Genomic DNA, 26,193 nt, shown 5'->3' with positions numbered 1-26,193 from the left:
AGTCCTATACGATAGAGCAATTATTGTTTTCCTGAGCTTAGAAGGGGCGACCTGAGCTGTACCCGCTTTGAAATGGGGTGTGCACACCGTTCGCTCTCGCTTGCCGGGGTGTATACCACAGCAGACACTTTTGCGGTTAATCCCTCGTGGACTGGTCAGCGGCAACGTGTATGGCACAGTAGTCCATTCGCCGACAGCAAGCAAGGTTACTGATGCACAAAGTCCAGTTTTTCAACTATTTCTACACAGTCCTTAGCCAGATAAACATTTTCTCAGGGCAGTAAAGGTTTTTATTTATCGCAATAAGCAGTTTCACAATAGCTTTCAAGCTAAAGTCAATGGACATCTGCAAGCGATACTAAACAGTCTCTCATTTACACAAATGCCCAAGTCTCCAACAGCATCATAAGGCACCGAGGTGAAACAGTCCTGTTCGTGATGCCAATTTACACAGCAACCCCCAGGGGAGGGGAGAGGAGGCGTTGTTCTCATTGTAGCTGTTCTTACTCCGGTGTCCCCTGGGCCATGCAGTGATAGGAAGGGCACACCCTTTCTTCTTTTCGAGAAAAAACCTGGTTTTGGGGTCCTCCAGTCTAATGGTGGTTTGGGGTGCCATTTGTGCTGGTGGCTTTTAGTGTCCTTTCTGCTGCAGCTCAGAGGTGTGTCCTTTGTGCTGCAGCGTTCTTCCTATTACAGCTCAGGAGGCATTTTAAGGATGGAGCCTAATAGGCTTCTGCACATGGCAGACCCACGGGCGTCCAGCTGTCATGGCAACCTAGTGATACCCCAACTTCTGTCTAACCAATTAGATGCTAATGATTGAGGCATCTAAAGGGCTAAACGGCTGAGAATGGAGCTCTCTTTAATCCTCTCTCACCATCATGATGACATACATTTATGGAAAGGTGCAGAAACAACCCATTACTATGACATAAACGTACATAATGGTGCCGGAAGGGGTTAACTCTATGTATATGCAGGAGATTTAGACATGTTATGGCCAATAAAACAAATATGGTGGACAGAGGCTTCATTCGCACTTAGGTCCTGGAGGTGACAAGTTACACACGATAGTTGGGGGGAGGGTAGACCTGTCTATCTATCTATCTATCTATCTATCTATCTATCTATCTATCATTTATACCCATATGTATGTACAGATATACTATATCACCATTACTTGTTAGTATTCCACCATCTAGTGGTAAGAACAGGTATTACAAGACAATTACATCTTAACATGTCTTATAAAATATGTAGGAAAAGATATAACAAGCTTCTTTGAAAATCACCGGTCAGAGCATCAAACTAGTCTCACACCAGCGTGTGAGAGCTCCGGCAGGCTGTTCCGCAGCGGTATTTTGCCGTGTTTTGTTGCGGCCTTATCTCCGCCAGTCCCTTGTAGGCCAATGACTCATTGGCCCACAAGCAAGAAGCAGGGAGGAATCATGTATTCAGATGGAAAAAATGATGAATATTCGATATAACGAATATATAGCACTATGTTCTAAATATTCACAAATTCTTGAAGTGGCGATATACGCGATAAAAAATGTCTTTTTTAATATTTGTGCTCAACACTCATCAATTATTTATAACGAGACACATATTCCCACCAACGATGGTCCTGTAAGTTACTCTACACCTGCACAGGTCTTCCCATTGTTTTAATTCCCGACACATGGTCACTTATTGTTACAGTTATAGATAACAACGTGGTGATATAGCGATCCCACTATTATTACATGGATATACATGTGTCCCTAAATGGTTTATGTATCCAGCAATTCTTTGCTGATGTAACACTATGAATATTCCTGTCACATGCACGAGGTTCATTATTTTGGAGATGACTAGATGATTATCCTTTGATTGGTAAGTAACATCTTGTTTAACTCATCCTATTTTTGTCACTATATATACTTGATGTTTGCACATGTTACACGGCTTGAGAAAGGCCTCTGTGTTGGGCTGAAACGTTGCAGGTGGGGGGAATAAACGGTCCACCATTGTCACTGATTTGGAGGGCTGCCAATTCTATACCATTGGATCTATATGGGCTCAAAAACCTGCAGCCTGGAGGGAGTGCACCCGTGAGTTCACATTGACTAGCGCTGCTGTCTCTTTATCTACATCTGTCTATCTATCTATCTATCTATCTATCTATCTATCTATCTATCTATCTCCTATCTATCTAGCTATCTATCTATCTATCTATCATCTATCTCATATCTATCTCATATCTATCTATCTACCAACTATCTATCTACAGTATCTCATATCTATCTATCTATCTATCTCATATCTATCTATCTATCTATCATCTATCTATCTATCTATCTCATATCTATCTATCTATCTATCTATCTATCTATCTCCTATCTATCATCTATCTATCTATCTATCTATCTATCTATCTATCTTTCTCCTATCTATCATCTATCTATCTATCTATCTTTCTCCTATCTATCATCTATCTATCTATCTATCTATCTCATATCTATCTATCTATCTATCTATCTATCTATCTCCTATCTATCATCTATCTATCTATCTATCTATCTATCCATCTCATATCTATCTATCTATCTATCTCATATCTATCTATCTCATATCCATCTATCTCCTATCTATCTATCTATCTATCTATCTATCTATCTCCTATCTATCTATCTATCTATCTATCTATCTCCTATCTATCTATCTATCTATCTATCTATCTATCATCTATCTATCTACTATCTATTATCTCTCTCATATCTATCTATCGATCTAACTATTATATATCTCATATCTATCTATCTATCTATCTATCTATCTCATATCAATGTATCTATCTACCTACTATCTAACTATTATCTATCTATCTATCTATCTATCTATCTATCTATCTATCTCATATCTATGTATCTATCTACCTACTATCTAACTATTATCTATCTATCTACTGCTAGAAGTCATGTAGGTCCAGCGTAGGTACACTCCTCACCTCCCGGGGCCGCCACTTCTTAGGAAAATGGGCGTCTGCTAATAACCCTATTGAGCTGAGCAGTGATGGACATGAATGGGTATAAGGGGCACAAATCTTTATTCAGTCCTGAGTAAACTCTAGTAAAACTAGTCAAACTGGACAATATAGACAGTAATGTACGGTAATAATCCCAGACGTGGTCAGCGCATGATCTTTAATGGGTTAATCGGCCGGCACACTATGGGGCATGGATTAGCCCCCAGCAGTGACATGTCCAACAGATTAGTGTCTCAAGTGGAAAAACTTCTAAATGAATTCTGTTGGTTCTTTATCTCATGGTCGGTCTTAGGCCTCGAAAAAATTCACAACTATTCATAATCTTTACTTAATCACCTGGCGGGAATCCGGCCAAACACTCACTATAGACACCAAGCCCCTATATCCTCTGTAACGTCTTAAAAGGAATTAGGGGGGATAAAGGGGGCTTTGTTCTTGGGCCTGCAACAGAGGCTAACAGATTATACAGTGTTTAACGTTCTTGCATTTTTGGATATCAGTTTCATTCAGTAGGCGCTACCGTCTGTGGAGCACCGGCGCATAAGGCGTTCCTCCGAGCATTTATAAGTCATGTCTGGACCTTCCAGTGCTGTTAAAGGCATCCTCCGGGAGTAGAATATTAAAGGCCTAGCCTCAGGATCAGTCATCAAAATCTAATAGGTGGGGCCTGACTCCCGACACTATCACCAATCAGCTGTTTGAAGAGGTTTCGCTGCTCACCGAGGGCCAATGATTTCACCTTCGTCCGTCACATGGCCTATGTGCAGCCTTTTCCCATTCAACTGTATGGGCCTGGGCTACAATATCAAGCACAATCACTGCAATGGCCGGGTTTGGGGTGGCCTCAACGTTACGCTGGGTCCCCCGGACACAGTCGAGGTGTCACCATGTGTTGCTTCTCTCTGGAAGGGATGGTAAGGCATGGTGCACCTCAATGAGAAATAAGTCCAGAGAGTCAGGGTCAGGGTTCTTGCTGAGGAAAGGCCTGAGCTAGCTGTCCCTCTCTCTCAGAAGGCTGGTGCCCTCACCAAAGGCTTGAGGCAAGTGTCTGTGTCTCAGTCATCTGGCTGGCCCTCTGGTCAAAGGTGACCCAGGGTCTGTGGCAGAGTATCCCCGTCTCAGCGTCTTATTCTGGTCACTCATACATTTTGGTAAAGTCTCTCCTACTAAACTCTGGTCCGTATCTGTAGACAACAAGGGGCTCTGACTGTTCTCCTTACATGCAGTTTCTAACTGAACTACAACCTCCTGGTGGGAGGGGTAGAGTGGAGAAGCACAGCCAAAACAGAAACAATGTTGCAATTTCAGTTTGTTATAGAATTGCATAAAGTTTCAATCAAGGGTGTAGCTATAGGGGGTGTAGAGGTAACAGTTGCTACTGGGCCCAGGAGCCTGAGGGGGCCCAAAGACCCTTGTGCTGCATGCTGGTCAAGTTACACCTCTGGCTGGAGGGAAGGGGTTAGGTCAAGAATTTGGCATGGGGGATACCGTTTACATTTTTGGCTTAGGCAGCAGGAAGGCTATGTGCTCCCCTGTCCCTGGCCACAAAGTGCTTCATGGTCTGAGGCAGAGAAGCATATAGCCCTCCTGCTGCCTGAGGCAAAAAATGAAACTGCCCCCTCCCTCTATGCCAAATTCTTGACCTAACCCCTTCTGTCTAGCCAGAGGTGAAACCTGACCAGCATGCACTTTCTATAATACAGGTGTCTTCTTATGTAGCACAATGGTCTTTGGGCCCCGTAAGGATCCTGGGCCCGGTAGCAACTGCTACTTCTGCACCCCCTGTAGCTACACCCCTGATGCTTGGTATGCTGTGAACAGGCCACACTGCTCTCAGCCTCTAAACAGCTGATCGGAGGGGTGCCAGGACTTGGACCCCTACTGATGATATTCAGAGGACACCAATATTGTAATCCTGGAAAACTTCTTTATATAAAATGAGAACAGTAAATAATGGATCCAAATTGGTCCAAAAAATTGCTTAGCTTAAGGTTATTAGCCCCATCCAGCTGAAGTTTTTATTTTTTTCTCCCCACCTTCCAAGACATGGAGGGACACGTTGTACTCTTTATTAGCACCGTTTAGTGTTTCATAGAATGTATTTCGAAGCTATAAAAATGTATTTGTGCAGTAGAATAGGGAAAGAACACAATTTCTACAAATCTTTCTTTAGGTCAGTATGATTACAGTGATACTAAATGTTCAATGAATAGGGACGTGTGCTGTCCGCGGAGAACACGTACGTGAAACACTGACGTGTGAATGAGGCTCAACTCAGGATCAGTACAGGATAAGTAATGTAATGTATGTACACAGTGACTGCACCAGCAGAATAGTGAGTGCAGCTCTGGAGTATAATACAGGATGTAACTCAGGATCAGTACAGGATAAGTAATGTAATGTATGTACACAGTGACTGCACCAGCAGAATAGTGAGTGCAGCTCTGGAGTATAATACAGGATGTAACTCAGGATCAGTACAGGATAAGTAATGTATGGACACAGTGACTAATGTAATGTACTGTATATATAAAATGGGGAAAATTTACTAATCCTGTCTGATTGTAGACAGTGTAAACCTAGTTTAACCCGTTCCTGACACAGGGCTTATTTGTTTTTGTTTTTTTATTCTTTTCTCACTTCCCATGAACCATTGCCAGCAGGTCTCTTTAAGGAGAGCTCGTACCCTGCCTAAGCTGCATCTAAAGCATCGTAGTGAGCCAGCAAGAATACTATTATTTGAGTGGTAAGCACCCCAAACAGCTGTCTACAGGTGGATATTTTCTCTTGTCATATCCCAAAGCTTCTTATAAAGTCAGGCTAGTTGGCACTAGCGAGATGGTTCTCTTTGCAAACTCTCGTCCTTGCAAACTCTCGTCCTGTATGAGGACTTGTTTTTGAAGGACAAGTTGTGTGTTATAATAGTTCCATTTAAAGGGGTTGTCTAAGTTCAAAGCCGAACCCGGACATATCCCCTTCTTCACACAGACACCCCCTCTGAGAGCATTTTATCCTCCGATGCTCTCCCTTGCCCTGCGCTGGATCGCTCAGCTTTTGTTTACAAACGTACACTGCTAGGAGGAGGCTTCTGCCTAGCAGTGTTCCCGGTGACGTCACCGGCACTAATGGGTGGGCTTCAGCGCTGCCCTAGCCTGTTTTGGCGTAAATTTTCACATCTTAGGTCACTCCCCTTTTCCACTAAGCTATGCTCCTTTTTCGCCAAGCCACATACCCCCGTGTCAAGAGAGGTACAATGGATAAATAGGTCTAAAACCTAAGAAATTCCACTATTGCCAGGAATGTCGTGACTGAACACTTGAGGGGCTGAAATAGCTAGAGCTTAGTGTTAGCAGTGTTTGTCCGAAGTGTGAAAAAGTGTGATCTCAAGCCACGGTCATAAGAAACCTGTGTAGAAGGATCTCTTCCTGATGTACAGGATCTTTACATCAAAGTAGTATGATCCTCACATATGGGAACAGGTTATAAATGTCGTCAACACATGTAAAATAGCGCCTCACTGATTCGCCTTCGCTCCCGCGTTCCGATGACGGCTGGGTCCTCTGCTGGTCTCTCCTTCCTGGTCTCTCTCAGCCAATCACTGCCCGTAGTGTTGACCTTCAGTAGAGGTCATTTGCCATATGGCAAGATAGACAGGGATGATGGAGAGAATGGCTGAGGACCCAGTAGCCATCGGAACGGGGGCGAAGGGGATGGACGAGTTATCTTCTTGTTACACCTGCATGCTTATTAACATTGTAGACAGTAAATTTGGGACATTTAAGCCCCACTCTGGGAACATCTCACACATGAGCTAGACCACCCACTTATTGGTGGGGCGCCACCAATTTTGGCTCAGTAAGGCATGAGCTGAAATTTAGGGAAATCCCCGTAAGTTGGCAACTATACATTTGGAGTCATCGAAACAGGAGATGATTGAGGGCAGTACTACACACTTTTAGATTTTTTTTTTTACACCATCCTGTTTAAAAACAGAAAGTATATCCACGTCCATTAAAATATGAAGCACTTTTTATAATGTATTTTGGAAATAAATAAAAAGTATAAAAAATAAAAATAAAGATTATAAGCATATCTAAAAAAAAATATGTTGAAGGCAAATGAAGAACAAATTAAAATTAAACCTATAATAAAAATAAAAAAATATGAAGTATTTTCCTGTATTTAAAAAAAAGACCCAAAAAACAGAAAAACTGTTTTTCTGACCTGACTGGAAAAATGAATGCTACACGCTAAATCTTCTCATCACATCGGTCCCCTGCGATCTGTTCTCCACTGATCAGCTAAAGTTGCAGAGTGTCGGCCCAGTGAATGCTGCTGCCAGGACAGCACTGCTGTATTAACCCCTTAGTTACAACGCCCTCCGTCACTGCATTGGTGCCAGAATTGCATTTTTTTTCTTCATAAGAAAGCGTTAGTATAAGTTAGTTAATATTATAATATGTATTCCAAAATGGCTCCCACTGCCCGCATCGGTAGTGAAGTGGTTAGCACGAATTGGCTCAGTTTGGTGCAACTAAGGTTTCTACATTGTGTTTTTTAGTCTTGTTTTGTTTGTTTTTTAAATCATAACTTTTGCTTTTGGATGGCGATTGTACCTCCATAATGACAGCCTGTGAACTATAATAGAGCCAACCTGAGTACCCCATAATAGTCCCATCATAATAGTTCCCCATAACAGTGCTAGTCAGCGGTCCCATTACAGCGCCAATCAATGTAACCCATAACAGTGCCAATCAGAAGGCCCCATAATAGAACCAGAGTGTCCCATAACAGTGCCAGAGTAACCCATAACAGTGCCAATCAGTGGTCCCGTTACAGTGCCAATCAGAGTAACCCATAACAGTGCCAATCAGAGTTCCCCCATAATAGAGCCAGAGTGACCCATAACAGTGCCAATCAGTGGTCCCATTACAGTGCCAATCAGAGTAACCCATAACAGTGCCAATCAGAGTAACCCATACCAGTGCCAGAGTGCCCCATAATAGAGCCAGAGTGCCCCATAACAGTGCCAATCAGTGGTCCCATTACAGTGCCATTCAGAGTAACCCATAACAGTGCCAATCAGAGTAACCCACAACAGTGCCAGAGTGCCCCATAATAGAGCCAGAGTCACCCATAACAGTGCCAATCAGAGTAACCCATAACAATCCCAGAGTAACCCATAACAATCCCAGAGTAACCCATACCAGTGCCAGAGTGCCCCATAATAGAGCCAGAGTGCCCCATAACAGTGCCAATCAGTGGTCCCATTACAGTGCCATTCAGAGTAACCCATAACAGTGCCAATCAGAGTAACCCATAACAGTGCCAATCTCTCCTATGATTTGACAGATCCTGCTCCTGGCTCTGCCATAGACTTGGCTCTGCTCAGCCAGGAGGTATCCTCTTTATTTGTGAGCATCCCAGACAATCATTAAAGAGGACCCGTCCCCTCTACGGACATGGCCGTTTTAGTAACTGCTTGCATTCCCCATCTATTATCAGTTCTGGAACATCTATTCTTATTCTAAGTTGTCCCATTCCTCTATTATTCCTTCTAAAAGTAATGAAGGAATCGCTAGCAGTCTGCAATGAAGGGCCAGTGGCGTGTTCCCAGTTGAGGGTGTGTCCTTGCACAGTCCGACACTGGCAGCACTGATTGGATGGTGCCAGACTGTGCAGGGACACACTCCCCCCCCCCCCCCTCCACACTGGTAATACCTATCTGGATATTCATTGCAAAATGCTGGCAATTCATTCATAACTACTAGAAGGAACAATAGAGGAACAGCACAACACAGAATCATAGAATTGATGTTCCAGAACTGTTATTACATGGGGAATACATGCATTTCCTAAAACAGACATGTCAGGAGAGGTGCCACAAGGTTGTCACCCATTTCTGGAATGTCAGGGTCACCTAGTGGTAAGGTACCATGAATCACTGCATAACTAGGCAGACCAGGAAAGCTGGACAGGAACCGTAATGGCGTCCATCTCACGTCAGCTCTCCCGGATGAAAATGGAATGTAGCGGGGCGTTGCTAGGGTCTCAAAAGATCCTATACAGCAGCACATACCTGTCACATCCAGAGCCTCCTGGTGACGTCTCCTCTGATGTAGATCTTCTCTCTCATCATTTTCTCCAATCGGTCCGTACAACTTTTCTCAGCTGCCTCGTCTTTGCAGAGTGTGACACACGGACATCTTAGCTTCCTCACATTTCTATCATCATCCCCCAACCTGGAGCACCCACAGTGTTATCCTGCTGTGCCGCCCAATACTATCCTGAAGAAATATTAGTGCCCCCATAGTAATAGTACTCCTAATAGTCCCACCAATAGTAATTCCCTTCTAGAATGCCCTCATTAGTAATACTGCCCCCTACAGTGCCCCCAACCGTGATAAGGCTCCCCAAGAGTGCCCTCATTAGTAATACTGCCCCCTACAGTGCCCCCAACTGTGATAAGGCTCCCTAAGAGTGCCCCCATTAGTAATACTGCCCCCTACAGTGCCCCCAACTGTGATAAGGCTCCCTAAGAGTGTCCCCATTAGTAGACGAGCCCTCCAGTATTAATAATACCCTCACAGACCCCTCAATAGAAATAAGGCCCCCATAGTGCTCTTAGTAGAAATAAGGCAGATCTATAAGTCCCTCCTATAGAGCCCCCAGTAGTAATAAGAACGCCTATAATGTCCGATGGATTTATAATACCCCTACAGTGCCCCCAGTATTTATACTGCTCCCTACTGTTATAATGCTCACCTTGAAGTTAGGATGGCCAGACGTCCGATTTTATGACTCCCTGTCCTCCATCCGGCGCAGGGCCTGGACGGAGACAGGGATGTCCACCCTTATAGCAGCTAACGCTCAGACAGCAGCACTGCGCTGTCTGAGCGTGAGCTGCAGCAACTGACTGAGGCTTCTCTCACCCCCAGTCAGTCACTAGAGCCACAGACATGGCTCCCTGTGGCATTCTGAGGGGGAGAGAAGCTCCACGGGCTGCCCCCAGCTCACCTTCCAGTCTGAAAGTTCTACCCTCTCCTCCCCCGTGTTTTTCTGCCCGACAATGCGGGCGTGGCTTCACTGAGGCAGGGCGTGGCTTCACGCAGTTTGGGGCATTGTTGGTCGTGGTTTGGGGCGTTGCCGGTGATGTCCGGCTTTCTAAGGTGAGGCCAGTTGCCACCCTACCCAGTATTTATAATGCCCCCTGCAGTGTCCCCTGTAGTTATATTCCTCCACCATACAGTCCCATGTAAATAACATCAAACCATCTCTCCTGCCCCCTCCAAAATACAATCCTACGTATCACATCATCGCAGGTCCTTCTCAACCACTGCCTGTTTTAATGGTTACATGACCTGTGATGTCACCACAGGTCCTTCAGCTCTGCAAGTGCATTAGATTCAATTGTATTGCTCTCCTGAGGACTGCAATACAGTTCTTTCTATCTGGCAGGCAGGACATTCGGAGCCTGGGACAAAACATCAGGGGCCCAAGCCCCGAATATTTTAACCTAGCAACGCCTCACTGTAGATACAGATTTCACAGCTTCCAGTTACATTAGCTCTGACTACCACCCAGTCATCCCGTAAGAAAATTGCTAAGTTGTCGCCTTATCCTTTGATGTCCTTTCCGTGTCCTTCAGCCTCATGATTGTGATTTTTGGGATCAAGCCAAAGAGAATATGGATGAAGGAAACCAAAGGACCCCCAAGAGGCCCCAAACACACTATTAAAGTTCTCCTCTTCTGTAATTTGTGGCTGGGGGTCTCTGGCACTTCACAAGGCAGCGGAGCTATTTCTGGCAGTAATTGGAAGGCGTCCACTGTATGACGGGTGGGAACATATTTTGTCTCTATTTAGGATGGTGGAAACGAGGGACCTTCAGCACTGATGTAATTATACTGGAGGAGCTCGGCAGTTCTTTTTCAAAAATTTTATTTTTATTTTTGGACTCCCAAAGAACGCCTAACTCCAAATAAAGTCCAAACTCCCCTTAAACTATTTTCATAATTCTATCTTTTCATATTTATATAGAAATGTCATAGGCCCGATCAAGCTGTGCCTAGAGGAAGAGCGCCAAACAGTGCCTATAAAAATGTGCCACACATATAGTGCTACAATATGTCTCCAGTAGTGCCATACAGTTCCCAGAAAAATAGTGCCATACAGTGCCTCCAGTATTATTAACGCAGTGTCACAGGAAATAGTGCCATATAGTGTCCCTAAGGAATAGTGCCACACAGTGCCACCAGTATTAACGCACGATGTCACAAGAAATATTGCCATATAATATCCCCAAGGAATAGTGCCATACAGTGCTTCCATGAATAGTGCCATACAGTGCTTCCATGAATAGTGCCATACAGTGCTTCCATGAATAGTGCCATACAGTGCTACCATGAATAGTGCCATACAGTGCTTCCATGAATAGTGCCATACAGTGCTTCCATGAATAGTGCCATACAGTGCTACCATGAATAGTGCCATACAGTGCTTCCATGAATAGTGCCATACAGTGCTTCCATGAATAGTGCCATACAGTGCTTCCATGAATAGTGCCATACAGTGCTACCATGAATAGTGCCACATACAGTCAGGTCCATATATATTTGGACAGAGACAACATTTTTCTAATTTCTGTTCTGTAAATTACCACAATGGATTTTGAACAAAACAATTCAGACGCAGTTAAAGTTCAGACTTTCAGCTTTAATTCAGTCGGTTGAACAAAATGTTTGCACAAAAATATGAGAAACTAGAGCATTTTTTTAACTCAATCCCTTTATTTCCGGGGCTCAAAAGTATTTGGACAAATTAAATAATTATAAATAAAATGATAATTTCTAATACTTGGTTGAAAACCCTTTGTTGGCAATGACTGCCTGAAGTCTTGAACTCGTGGACATCACCAGACGCTGTGTTTTCTCCTCTTTGATGCTCGGCTGGGCCTTTACTGCAGCGGTTTTCCGTTGCTGTTTGTTTCTGGGCCTTTTTGTCTGAAGTTTAGTCTTTAAAGAGGACCTTTCACCTGAAAATGAAAGTATAACTAAAGATATAGCCTTACTTACATGCCCCCGGCATTGCTTATTCAGTCATTCATTTTTCAATCAGTGCCCCCGTTTGTCCGCGCTGCCCCCCGGAATATTTGCCGCCTTGTATGCTAATGAGCCATTCGGCTCAACTGGGCGGACCTTCGAAAGTTCTCCCGGGCGTGTCATTCTTCTCCCTGGCACGGAGCGCATCCAATCAGCGCGCTCCGCTCTTAGTCAGAGACAAGACGCTCCAGTTCTCGCGAGATTCGCGAGAACTGGAGCGATTTCATCCATCCGGAGCCAGCGCCATCTCGCGAGAACTGGAGCGTCTTCTCCCTGGCTAAGAGCGGAGCGCGCTGATTGGATGCGCTCCGTGCCAGGGAGACGAATGACACGCCCGGGAGAACTTTTGAAGCCCCCCCCAGTAGAGCCGAATGGCTCATTAGCATACAAGGCAGCAAATATTCCGGGGGGCAGCGTGGACAAGCAGGGGCACTGATTGAAAAATGAATGACTGAATAAGCAATGCCGGGGGCATGTAAGTAAGGCTATATCTTTAGTTATACTTTCATTTTCAGGTGAAAGGTCCTCTTTAACCCTTTAAGGACTCAGCCCTATTTCACCTTAAGGACTTGGCCATTTTTTGCAAATCTGACCAGTGTCACTTTAAATGCTCATAACTTTAAAACACTTTGACTTATCCAGGCCATTCTGAGATTGTTTTTTCGTCACATATTGTACTTCATGACACTGGTAAAATGAAGTCAAAAAAATTTATTTTTTTGCATTAAAAAATACCTAATTTACCTAGTTGCAGTTTCTCTACTTCTGTAATACATAGTAATACCCCCAAAAATTGTGATGACTTTACATTCCCCATATGTCTACTTCATGTTTGAATTATTTTGGGAATGATATTTTATTTTTTGGGGATGTTACAAGGCTTAGAAGTTTAGAAGCAAATCTTGAAATTTTTCAGAAATTTACAAAAAAACAATTTTTAGGGACCACTACAGGTCTGAAGTCACTTTGCGAGGCTTACATAATAGAAACCGCCCAAAAATGACACCATTCTATAAACTACACCCCTCAAGGTATTCAAAACTGATTTTACTGATTTTACAAACTTTGTTAACCCTTTAGGTGTTGCACAAGAGTTATTGGCAAATGGGGATGAAATTTGAGAATTTAATTTTTTTGCCTAATTTTCCATTTTAACCCATTTTGTCCACTAACAAAGCAAGGGTTAACAGCCAAACAAGACTGTATCTTTATTGCCCTGACTCTGCCGTTTACAGAAACACCCCATATGTGGCCGTAAACTACTGTACGGCCACACAGCGGGGCGTAGAGTGAATGGTGCGCCGTATGGTTTTTGGAAGCCAGATTTTGCTGGACTGTGTTTTTGACACCATGTCCCATTTGAAGCCCCCCTGATGCACCCCTAGAGTAGAAACTCCATAAAAGTGACCCCATCTAAGAAACTACACCCCTCAACGTATTCAAAACTGATTTTACAAACTTCATTAACCCTTTAGGTGTTGCACAAGATTTAATGGAAAATAGAGATACAATTTCAAAATTTCACTTTTTTGGCAGATTTTCCATTTTAATATTTTTTTTCCAGTTACAAAGCAAGGGTTAACAGCCAAACAAAACTGATTATTTATGGCCCTAATTCTGTAGTTTACAGAAACACCCCATATGTGGTCGTAAACCGCTTACGGTTTTTGGAAGCCAGATTTTGCTGGACTGTTTTGTTTGACACCATGTCCCATTTGAAGCCCCCCTGATGCACCCCTAGAGTAGAAACTCCCAAAAAATTACCCCATTTTAGAAACTACGGGATAGGGTGGCAGTTTTGTAGGTACTAGTTTAGGGTACATATGATTTTCGGTTGCTCTATATTACACTTTTAGTGCGGCAAGGTAACAAGAAATAGCTTTTTTGGCACGTTTTTTTTTTTTGTTATTTACAACATTCATCTGACAGGTTAGATCACGTGGTAATTTTATAGAGCAGGTTGTCACGGACGCGGCGATACCCAATATGTATACATTTTTTTTTAAAACCAAAAAAATGTTTTAGTGTCTCCATAGTCTGAGAGCCATAGTTTTTTCAGTTTTTGGGAGATTATCTTAAGTAGGGTCTCATTTTTTGCGGGATGAGATGACGGTTTGATTGGAGCTATTTTGGGGTGCATATGACTTTTTGATCGCTTGCTATTACACTTTTTGTGACGTAAGATGACAAAAAATTGCTTTTTTTACACCGTTTTTATTTTTATTTTTTTACGGTGGTCACCTGAGGGGTTAGGTCATGTGATATTTTTATAGAGCCGGTCGATACGGACGCAGCGATACCTAATATGCATACTTTATTTTTATTTATGTAAGTTTTACACAATGATTTCATTTTTGAAACAAAAAAAAATCATGTTTTAGTGTTTCCTAAGTCTAAGAGCCATAGTTTTTTCAGTTTTTCTGCGATTATCTTGGGTAGGGTATGATTTTTGCGGGATGAGATGACAGTTTGGTACTATTTTGGCGTACATGCGACTTTTTTGATCACTTTTATTACCTTTTTTGGGAAGTAAGGTGGGCAAAATTTCAATTTTCTCATCGTTTTTATTTTTTTATTTTTATGGCGTTTACAGAGCGGGGAAAGTAACATGACCGTTTTATAGATCAGGTCGTTACGGACTCGGCGATACCTAATATGTGTAGTGTATTTTATTTTATTTTTTTTATTCTGTGATAAATGTTTTTTTTTTCTTCACTTTTTTCACTTTAAAAAAAAAAAAATTGACCCAGACCCACTTGGTTCTTGAAAATCCAGTGGGTCTGATGTCTGTATAATACAGTACAGTACCCTATATAGGGTTCTGTACTGTATTTTACTTACACTGAACAGATCTATGCTTTTAGCATAGATCTGTTCAGCACCATGGACAGCAGGATGCCTGAGAAGGCGTCCTGTTGCCATGGGAACCTTCCCCATCTGCCACAACTTCGCAGACGGGGAAGGGTGAGGACGGGGCTAGCGGGGGGCTGGCGGGGGGCTCTCTCCATCGGGGGCTGCAAAGGCACAGCAGCCCCCCGATGGGAGAGGGAGGGAGCTCCCTGACCGATGACAGTTAACCTTTTCCATACAGCGGTCCGTACGGACCGCGGTATGGAGAGGGTTAAACGGCTGACATCTGCACAGATGTCAGCCGTTTATACCAGGGTGTCAGCAATGTGCTGACACCCTGGTATAACCACTAGATGCCAACGAATTTTCAAGGGGAGGCGGGCGGGGGATCGCGACCGCACCGCCCGCCTCCCACAACGCCCGCACCGCCTGCGACACCCCCCCCCTGCACCACCCGCCCACATAAATCATGCAGGGGTGCAGGGGTGCAGGGGTGCAAATCGGCATTTTGGGCATTTTAAAGTTTCTGATCCGGAATCAGAAACTGCAGAAATCGCAGCAAACCACAGGTCTGAATTGACCTGCGGTTTGCGGCGATCGCCGATACGGGGGGTCACATGACCCCCCTGGCGTTGTGACAGGATGCCGGCTGTATGATTTCAGCCGGCATCCCATTGCGATTAACCCCCGCGGCGCCGGAATATCTATTTAAAGTTAGGAAGTACCGGTACGCCCTGAGTCCTTAAGGGGTTAACAAGTGAAATGCTCTATTGGGTTCAGATCCGGTGATGGATTCGGCCATTCAAGAATATTCCACTTCCTTGCTTTAATAAACTCCTGGGTTGCTTTGGCTTTATGTTTTGGGCCATTATCCATCTGTATTATGAAAAACCGACCAAACCAGTTTGGCTGGATTTGAGCACACAGTAAGTCTCTGAAAACCCCAGGATTCATCCGGCTGCTTCTGTCCTGTGTCACATCATCAATAAACACTAAGGGCCCAGTGCCACCGGCAGCCATGCATGCCCAAGCCTTCACACCTCCTGCGCCGTGATGTGGTATGCTTTGGATCATGAGCTGTACCACACCTTCCCCATACTTTTTTCTTTCCATCATTCTGGTAGAGGCTGATGATGGTTTCATCTGTCCAAAGAATGTTCTTTCAGAAGTGTGCTGGTTTTTTAAAATGTTATTTTTTTTTTTTTTTAGCAAAGTCCAATCTAGCCTTCTTATTCTTGAAGCTGAGGGGTGGCTTGCACCGTGCAGTGAACCCTCTGTATTTACTTTCATGCAGTCTTATCTTCATGGTAGATTTGGATATTGATACACCTATATCCTGGAGAGTGCTGTTCACTTGGTCGGCTGTTGTGAAGGGGTTTCTCTTCACCATGGTAATTATTCTGCAATCATCCACCACTGTTTTCCATGGGCGTCCAGGACTTTTTCCATTGTTGAGGTCACCAGTGCTTTCTTTCTTTCTCAGGATGTACCAAACTGTAGATTTTGCCACTCCTAATAGTGTAGCAATTTCTCGGATGGGTTTTTTCTGTTTTCGCAGACGAAGGATGGCTTGTTTGACCTGCATGGAGAGCTCCTTTGACCGCATGTTTACTTCTCAGAAAAATCTTCAAAATGCACACACCACACCTCAAATCAACTCCAGGCCTTTTATGTGCTTAATTGAGAATGAAATTATGAAGGAATTGCCCACACCTGCCCATGAAACAGTCTTTGAGTCAATTGTCCAATTACTTTTGGTCTCTTTAAAAACAGGGTTCCACATGTAAAGGAGCTGAAATTTCTAAACCCTTCATCCAATTTTAATGTGGATACCCTCAAAAAAAGCTAACAGTCTGGACTTTATGTCCATGTCCATTATATAACTATAACTTGAATATAAATCACAGAAGAAAGGCACCAAACGGATATGCCACTGACTATACTGGCTAGTCATAAATGCAGATATTAAAAGCTGAGACTTTTGCCAATATATTCCTGTCAGGAAGATATCGGAGCCCAATCATGCACCACGTCACGTGACGTGGTGCATGATTGGGCTCCGATATCTTCCTGACAGGAATATATTGGCAAAAGTCTCAGCTTTTAATATCTGCATTTATGACTAGCCAGTATATTCAGTGGCATATCCGTTTGGTGCATTTCTTCTGTGATTTATGATTATATTTTCATCCGCACAATGCTCCGTTTTGTGTAGGATGCCTTTGTGGTGCATGTGGACCGCGCCGACATCCTCCACTGTATGCAATTTTTTTTTGCTGGGGATAGTCGTTTGCTGCGGTCCACATGCGGTGGGGCTGCTCCCCCCATTGAGAAACACGCCACAGTGTTAGGGGTTGAGCAGCTCCCCCAGATTTGCCACTATATTTCTGTGTTTATAACTTGAATATGTTTTAGTAAACAGGTAATAAAAATAAAATTTGTGTCAGTGTCCAAATATATATGGACCTAACTGTATTGTGCTTAGGAATAGTGCCACGCGGTCTCCAAAAAAACTGTGCCAATGGTATTATTGCCACATAGTTTTATAAGAAATAGCGCCATATAGTGTCCCTAGGAATAGTGTCATACAGTGCTTCTAGGAATACTGCCACATAGTCTCCAGAGAAATAGTACTTTACAGTGCCAACAGTATATTTGACGAACATTGTCCCAAGGAATAGTGCCATATATTGTCCCCAGGAATAGTCAGTCTCTAGAGAAATAGTGCAATACAGTGCTACCGGTATTATTGCCACATAGTGTCACAAGACATAGTGCCATATACAGGTCCTTCTAAAAAAAATTGCATATTGTGATAGAGTTCATTATTTTCTGTAATGTACTGATAAACATTAGACTTTCATATATTTTAGATTCATTACACACAACTGAAGTAGTTCAAGCCTTTTATTGTTTTAATATTGATGATTTTGGCAAACAGCTCATGAAAACCCAAAATTCCTATCTAAAAAAATTAGCATATTTCATCCGACCAATAAAAGAAAAGTGTTTTTAATACAAAAAAAGTCAACCTTCAAATAATTATGTTCAGTTCTGCACTCAATACTTGGTCGGGAATCCTTTTGCAGAAATGACTGCTTCAATGCGGCGTGGCATGGAGGCAATCAGCCTGTGGCCCTGCTGAGGTGTTATGGAGGCCCAGGATGCTTCGATAGCGGCCTTAAGCTCATCCAGAGTGTTGGGTCTTGCGTCTCTCAACTTTCTCTTCCCAATATCCCACAGATTCTCTATGGGGTTCAGGTCAGGAGAGTTGGCAGGCCAATTGAGCACAGTAATACCATGGTCAGTAAACCATTTACCAGTGGTTTTGGCACTGTGGGCAGGTGCCAGGTCGTGCTGAAAAATGAAATCTTCATCTCCATAAAGCTTTTCAGCAGATGGAAGCATGAAGTGCTCCAAAATCTCCTGATGGCTAGCTGCATTGACCCTGCCCTTGATAAAACACAGTGGACCAACACCAGCAGCTGACATGGCACCCCAGACCATCACTGACTGTGGGGACTTGACACTGGACTTCAGGCATTTTGGCATTTCCCTCTCCCCAGTCTTCCTCCAGACTCTGGCACCTTGATTTCCGAATGACATGCAACAGTCCAGTGCTGCTTCTCTGTAGCCCAGGTCAGGCGCTTCTGCCGCTGTTTCTGGGGAATGCGGCACCTGTAGCCCATTTCCTGCACACGCCTGTACACGGTGGCTCTGGATGTTTCTACTCCAGACTCAGTCCACTGCTTCCGCAGGTCCCCCAAGGTCTGGAATCGGTCCTTCTCCACAATCTTCCTCAGGGTCCGGTCACCTCTTCTCGTTGTGCAGCGTTTTCTGCCACACTTTTTCCTTCCCACAGACTTCCCACTGAGGTGCCTTGATACAGCACTCTGGGAACAGCCTATTCCTCAGGAATTTATTTCTGTGTCTTACCCTCTTGCTTGAGGGTGTCAATGATGGCCTTCTGGACAGCAGTCAGGTCGGCAGTCTTACCCATGATTGCGGTTTTGAGTAATGAACCAGGCTGGGAGTTTTTAAAAGCCTCAGGAATCTTTTGCAGGTGTTTAGAGTTAATTAGTTGATTCAGATGATTAGGTTAATAGCTCGTTTAGAGAACCTTTTCATGATATGCAAATTTTTTTAGATAGGAATTTGGGGTTTTCATGAGCTGTATGCCAAAATCATCAATATTAAAACAATAAAAGGCTTGAACTACTTCAGTTGTGTGTAATGAATCTAAAATATCTGAAAGTCTAATGTTTATCAGTACATTACAGAAAATAATGAACTTTATCACAATATGCAAATTTTTTGAGAAGGACCTGTATTGTTCCTAGGAATAGTGCCACACAGTTTCCTGAAAAATAGTATCATACAGTGCCATCAGTATTATTAACAAACATTGTTCCAAGCTATAGTCCCATATAGTTTCTCCAGGAATACTGCCATATAGTCTCCAGAGAAATAGTGCCATACCGTGCCATCAGTATTAGTGTCCCAAGGAATATTGCCATATAATATGGGCCTAAAGGTGGCCATAAGCATAAGAGCAAAGTCAGCCAAACCCATGGTTTGTCAGCAGGACTAGAGATCTTCTGTGTATGGGGGTGTACTGAATCTCCCCTGACAAATGATGTCGGGGGGGGGGGGGAAGGGGGGAAAGAAGATCAAACAAGTTAAACTTCAACATGCCCCATCCTTTGTTTAAACAATGTTAATGAGAGAATCCCCGTCTGATGCTCGGCCAGCCCCTCAGGGTCTGCACTAGGCACGACATCAGTTTTTTAGCAGGCGTGTTAATTGGTTATTTTTGTAAAGTACTGAGGAAAGCTCATTTTTTGCTGCTTAGAAAGGTGCAGCAGACTGTGCTCTCCTATATAACATAAACAAGAATAGCTCCATTCAGAGATAGCAAGCATACAAGGCGGCATGCACGGAAAGCTCTGGGCGCATATATGTCAAACCAAGTCATAGGCCGCCATTTTTTGCTGCTTAGAAAGGTGCAGCAGACTGTGCTCTCCTATACAACATAAACAAGAATAGCTCCATTCAGAGATAGCAAGCAGAGATCTTACAGACAGTAGGGAACTGAAAACGGCAGAGCAAAGTTCCCAGGGCATAATCACTTCCTGCTCTATAAAAATACCGTAATCCCCTCCAGAGCAGGATTGTCCCCGCGCAGTACGGGTCACCTCCACCTGCTGGACCGCTTGCCAGCTATGGCGTTGTCATCAGATACACGACCTGCAATAATCTCCACCTGCACGCTAACGGGATTCAGGAGATCAACAAGCTTATCCGCCGCTCTCATTAACCCCTTCCAGTACTGGATATTTCAAATGCTACCTAACCAATCACACATTATTATACATATTCAAGTCAGGCAATTTTCCCTTCAGCAGGTCCTGCAGCGCGTTACAGATGCCTATTCTTGTCTGCAAAACGGACGAGAGTAATAGGACATGTTCTATCTTTTTTGTGCTGTCCGCATCTTTGGCGGCCCCCATTGAAATGAATTTGTCCACATCTGATCTGCAAAAATTCCAGATTGGATTCAAACTAAAACTACGGTCCTGTGCATGAGGCCTCATAATGTCATGTACACGACGTGGTAGGGATCTCGAAATCCTCAGCGTGTCAATTATTTGTGTGGATTCATAGTGCAGATCAAAATTTGCATCAAAATCTGCAACAAAATCCACAAGTAACAGATTTAGCGCAGAAATGCCACAAAAAACGCACAAAACTCTGGGGATCACTTATTACACGCTGGTCTCAATACCGCTTTGCGCTGGCGGTGGATCCGCCAAAGTTATGTACAGGATCTCTTCACAGATACTGCTGGATGGGGGATGATATTTGAAAAAATCCTGGACAACAGCTGTAAAGGGGGCCTCGGCCCAGGATGTAAACTTCCGTTTTGACACCGCTGCAGGCAATCACTGGATGCAAAGAAGCTGAGGCTTGGGAGAGAAGGAGCCCGTCTGCCCAAGAGGGGGGGAGGTTGCCAAACACCCCCCAAAAGGTGCACAACCCCTTTCTATGTTGTGCTTTTCCTGTATTATTCCTGCTAGAAGTTTACATATAAATTGCCAATAGTTTGCAGTAAAGGTACTGCTGGGTGTAACCAGTAGCGGGTGTGTCTGACTCTGTCCAGTCAGTGCTGCTGGTGTCAGACTGTGCAGGGACACGGCTCCAACTGGTAACACCCATCTGTACCTTTACTGCAAGCTGCTGACTATTCATTCACAAACTTCTAGTAGAAATAATAAAGGAATGGCACAATACATACAGTAGTCATAAGAATAGATGCTCCAGAATAGTTATCACAAGGGTAACACAAGTAGTTCATAAAACAGACATGTCGGGAGAGGTGGCAGGTCCTCTTTAAGGGGTTGTCTGATGACCTATCCTCAAAAAGGGGGTCCAAAGCCCATAACCCCAAGCAATCAGCTATTTGAAGCCCCTCACCTATAGTGTGCAAGCACGACCACCGCTGATGGATTGCAGGGTGGTCGTAAACATGGAAACGCGCAGTGCATAATGTGATGGAAAAATGAATCCAGCCAGCAAAGGAGGCAATATGGACAATCACAATACATTAGTAAGTGCCTTGTATTAACTTTCTCTACATGATAAATACCATTTGCTGAAGTGAGACAACCCCTTTAAGGTTAGATACTAAAAGTAATATAATTGTGACATTACTTGTCTCTTACAGTAAATGTGTTTAACTATAACATCACAATGTACTTTCTGTTTCAATTCTTCACCATTTTCAAGATCTCACATTGCTGTCAGTGAATGATAGCACTCTTGGTAAAATAGTACATTATCCCCTATCCACAGAATAGGGGATATCTATTAGATCAGTGGGGGTCGTTCCACTGGGACCTCCACTGATCATGAGAAAGGGGATCCCATAAGCCCTTGGAGAGTCCCAAAATGAACGGAGCAGCAGGTCCAGCACTACTGATCTATTCAGCTCTACGAATTAGTTTCGGATATAGGCGAGTACAGCGCTCGGCTACTTCCGGAACTCCCATAGAAATGAATGGACTGGTACTGCTCATGCTGGACCTGCCGCTCCGTTCATTTCAGGACGTTCTGAGGGTTATGGGGTCCCCATTCTCATGATTGGAGGAGGTCCCAGTGGTAGGACCCCCATGATCTATCTAATAGCTATCCCCTATCCTGTAGATAGGTGATAACTTTTAACAACCAAAATACCCCTTAATCTTAGGGACAATGGTTTAGACAACATCATGCACCAAAAATATAAGATAGTGATGGCAGCCTTACCTTGACAAACAAGCATATGTCATGTTCCTGAGAGACCTCGTTGTCCTGTACAAGGGTGTCCGCATTGATCATTTGGGTCATACCATTTTCTCTGATTATACCTTTCTTTCCTACATCAGCAATGACTTCAGAACCCACATTCTTGGTTTCCTCCTCTGTTGGAGTGCTCTCAACCATGGCAGAATCATCACCAGGCACAGTCTCAGTTGTCTCTTCAAGGTTTGCATTGCTTTCTGTTATAATGTTCTCCTTTGATAGGTGTTCTTCTTCTGTATGTACTTTTCTGGGTGAACCCTCCTGAGGAACCTCTGTCACATGCACTTCAGACTTTTCTTCAGTTATCTTTTCACTTGGTACTTGACTTGTCACATCTCTGTCAACATGTTCACCTTGTGAGACTTCATCTTCTAAAGCTTTTTTTGGTTCCTCTTGCACTTTAAGATCTGTTATCTCAGAAGATGCTTCTTCTGCAGGACTGCTCCCTGAATCTATGGGTGTAGCAGCCCATTCCTCCACCTGATCTGTAATGTTACTCCCTGGCTCTATGTTTGCTCCAGCAATACTGTCTACTTGTTCTTTAGCTTCAGAATCTACCTGTCCTGAAGCTCCTTCACCCTTCTGTCCTTCCTCAGCAGCTTCATTTCCAGCTTTGCTACCATCAGCATTCTTTTCCTCCTTTTCTTCCTCCTCCTCATCACTACTGGAATTTCCTTCACTGCTCTCACTACTGGTATCTTTTCCACCTTTCTGCTCATCCTTGTCTATGCTGGCATCACCCTCATCTATTTCATGCTGTGTGGCACTAAGTGTAGGTTCTGTGGGGACCTGAGGTTGGTCACCATGTTGAGTGGTTTCTCTATCCGGAGATACTACTAGTGTCTCCAGATCTTGTGCAGAACTAATCAGTTCCTGGCTCTTTCCCGTATCCTCTTCCATTCTCAAATTCTCAGCCTTTTCTCCTGCCCCCTCTTTTATTAAAGGTTCCCCAGCCTCTTCTTTGTCACCTGGTTGTGTTTCTGGGTTCAAAGCTTCTAAATTAGAGTTCTCAGTCTCACCCTTCTCTCCTGCATTCTTTTGCACATTGGTGTTCTCAGCCTCATATTTCTCCCCTGAACCCTCTACGACATTGGGGTTTGCAACCTCCTCTGTCTTTCCTGCACCTTCCTCCACAATAGGGCTCACAACTTCCTCTTTCCCTCCTGTACTCTCTTCCACATTGGGGCTCACAACTTCCTCTTTCCCTCCTGCACTCTCTTCAACATTGAGACTCACAACTTCCTCTTTCCCTCCTGCACTCTCTTCAACATTGAGACTCACAACTTCCTCTTTCCCTCCTGCACTCTCTTCCACATTGGGGCTCACAATTTCCTCTTTCCCTCCTACACTCTCTTCAACATTGGGGCTCACAGCTTCCTCTTTCTCTCCTGCACCCTCCTCCACATTAGGGTTCACGGCCCCCTGTTTCTCTCCTGCACCCTCCTCCACATTGGGGTTCACAGCTTCTACTTTCTCTCCTGCACTCTCCTCGACATTAGGGTTCACAGCCTCCTGTTTATCTCCTGCACCCTCCTCCACATTGTTGCCCACAGCCTCCTGTTTCTCTCCTGCACTCTCCTCCACATTGGGGCTCACAGCCTCCTGTTTCTCTCCTGCACCCTCCTCCACATTGGGGCTCACAGCCTCCTGTTTCTCTCCTGCACCCTCCTCCACATTGGGGCTCACAGCCTCCTGTTTCTCTCCTGCACTCTCCTCCACATTAGGGTTCACAGCTTCTACTTTCTCTCCTGCACTCTCCTCGACATTAGGGTTCACAGCCTCCTGTTTCTCTCCTGCACCCTCCTCCACATTAGGGTTCACAGCCTCCTGTTTCTCTCCTGCACCCTCCTCCACATTAGGGTTCACAGCCTCCTGTTTCTCTCTTGCACCCTCCTCCACATTAGGGTTCACAGCCTCCTGTTTCTCTCCTGCACCCTCCTCCACATTGGGGTTCACAGCCTCCTGTTTCTCTCCTGCACCCTCCTCCACATTAGGGTTCACAGCCTCCTGTTTCTCTCCTGCACCCTCCTCCACATTAGGGTTCACAGCCTCCTGTTTCTCTCCTGCACCCTCCTCCACATTAGGGTTCACAGCTTCTATTTTCTCTTCTGCACTCTCCTCGACATTAGGGTTCACAGCCTCCTGTTTCTCTCTTGCACCCTCCTCCACATTGGGGCTCACAGCCTCCTGTTTCTCTCCTGCACCCTCCTCCACATTAGGGTTCACAGCCTCCTGTTTCTCTCCTGCACCCTCTTCCACATTAGGGTTCACAGCCTCCTGTTTCTCTCCTGCACCCTCCTCCACATTGGGGCTTACAGCTTCTACTTTCTCTCCTGCACCCTCCTCCACATTGGGGTTCACATCTTCTACTTTATCTCCTGCACCGTCTGCCACATTGGGGTTCACATCTTCTACTTTATCTCCTGCACCCTCTGCCACATTAGGGTTTCCAACTACCTCTTTATCTCCCGCACCTTCCTCCACAGTGGGGGTCACAGCTTCGTCATTCCCTCTTGCACTCCTTTCAACATTGGGGTTCGCAGCTTCATCTTTCTTTTCTACACCTTCCATCCCATTGGGGTTTACAACCTCTTCTATTCCCCCTGTGCCTCCTGCTGAACTAGGGTCTACTCTCACATGTCCACCAGACCTCCCAACTTCAGGTTCCTCCACAGCCCCCGCAGCCTCCCCTCCGTCCACCTGTCCATTGCTCAGTGCTAGCTTTCCCCCCCACTCCTCTGTCTTCACTTTCTGAAGCACCTGTTGCTGCTGCTGCTCACCTGCGGTCTCTGCCATGCTCGCACCAATGAACAGTGTGTGTGCCCCCGCTGCAGCCTCTCTGCTTCTTGTGTGACCTGGTTAAGTGCAGGATTAGTACCTTGCAGTCAGGGCTGTGCTCACAAATCCTCTAAGTGTGCTGCAGTGTGTCCCATTCCCCTCCAGTCACCACGCCTTGCACACCTCCCACTGGTACCACAAGGCTCCTGGAGGAATTCCCTAACCTATACAAGCTGCGGGTCACACTGCAATCTATAACTACTACTACCACCAGTCAGGGAGAGATGGAGAAGTTGTAGTAATGTTATGAGCGGTCATGCTTCATCTCATTCATGCACTCTCAGGATGGTCTGCAGAGTGCTGATCAGACAGGATCAATGAGAAGGGGCAGTCGTCAATGTATTTATAGAATTCCAGAAGGAATAACAGAGGAATGACACAATGCAGAATTGTAACTTTATGGAGAAAACAAGTATCTACTCAATCTGACTCGTCAGGAGAGGAGACGGCTCTTTACAAGCAGGTGTGGTCTGATAATGGTTCTGTAGGACTGCAGGGAATATCTGCCCCCAAGTAGCTGTACTGGATGTTAGATGCCAGTTAGGGCGGGTTTGCATTGGCGTCATTGAATTCCGTTATAGGTTCCGTTATAACAGAGTTCTAGAATTCTAGGATGGAATACAAAACGGAACCCTTTAAGAGGCGTTCCGCTTCGCTCCGTCCTGATACATGTCTACGGGGACAAATAATGGTTCAGTTTGTCCCCATAGACGGAAAAGACGGAAAAAATGATACTCCTCTGTTATAACGGAACCTATAACGGAAACCAATAACGCCACCGTGAACCCGCCGTTAATCAGCTCTTCTTCTAAGACATGCATGCTCGATCACCATATTGTAAAACATTTTTTGCCCCTGGGAAACTGCCCCTTTCGCCCTTTCTATCATCTACCCCTGCTAGTGGCACATATCAGTACGTCTGAAAAGTGAATAGGCCTCATGCACACGACCGCATTTTCCATTTTGCAGACCCATTGATTTTAATCGGTCTGTGGTCCTCATTTCGCAAACGCATTCTATCTTTTTTGCGAAACGG

General features: G+C 44.5%; 1 protein-coding gene across 1 annotated transcript in view; it reads right to left on the bottom strand.

Annotated features, from left to right (window-relative positions):
• The window catches only part of CLIC6 (chloride intracellular channel 6), a 40,901-nt gene extending 15,786 nt beyond the window's left edge, over positions 1 to 25,115 (bottom strand). Inside the window, exon 1 of the mRNA XM_044285921.1 lies at positions 22,284 to 25,115. Within this exon, the coding sequence (XP_044141856.1) occupies positions 22,284 to 25,115 (2,832 nt within the window). The remainder of the gene's footprint in view (positions 1 to 22,283) is intronic.
• Between the last annotated feature and the right edge of the window lie 1,078 nt (positions 25,116 to 26,193).

Source organism: Bufo gargarizans, chromosome 3 (genome assembly GCF_014858855.1).
Source record: "Bufo gargarizans isolate SCDJY-AF-19 chromosome 3, ASM1485885v1, whole genome shotgun sequence".
In the NCBI taxonomy this organism is placed as follows: domain Eukaryota; kingdom Metazoa; phylum Chordata; class Amphibia; order Anura; family Bufonidae; genus Bufo; species Bufo gargarizans.
The sequence above is the reverse complement of the archived record's forward strand: the minus strand, read 5'-3'. Positions and strand labels throughout refer to the sequence as shown.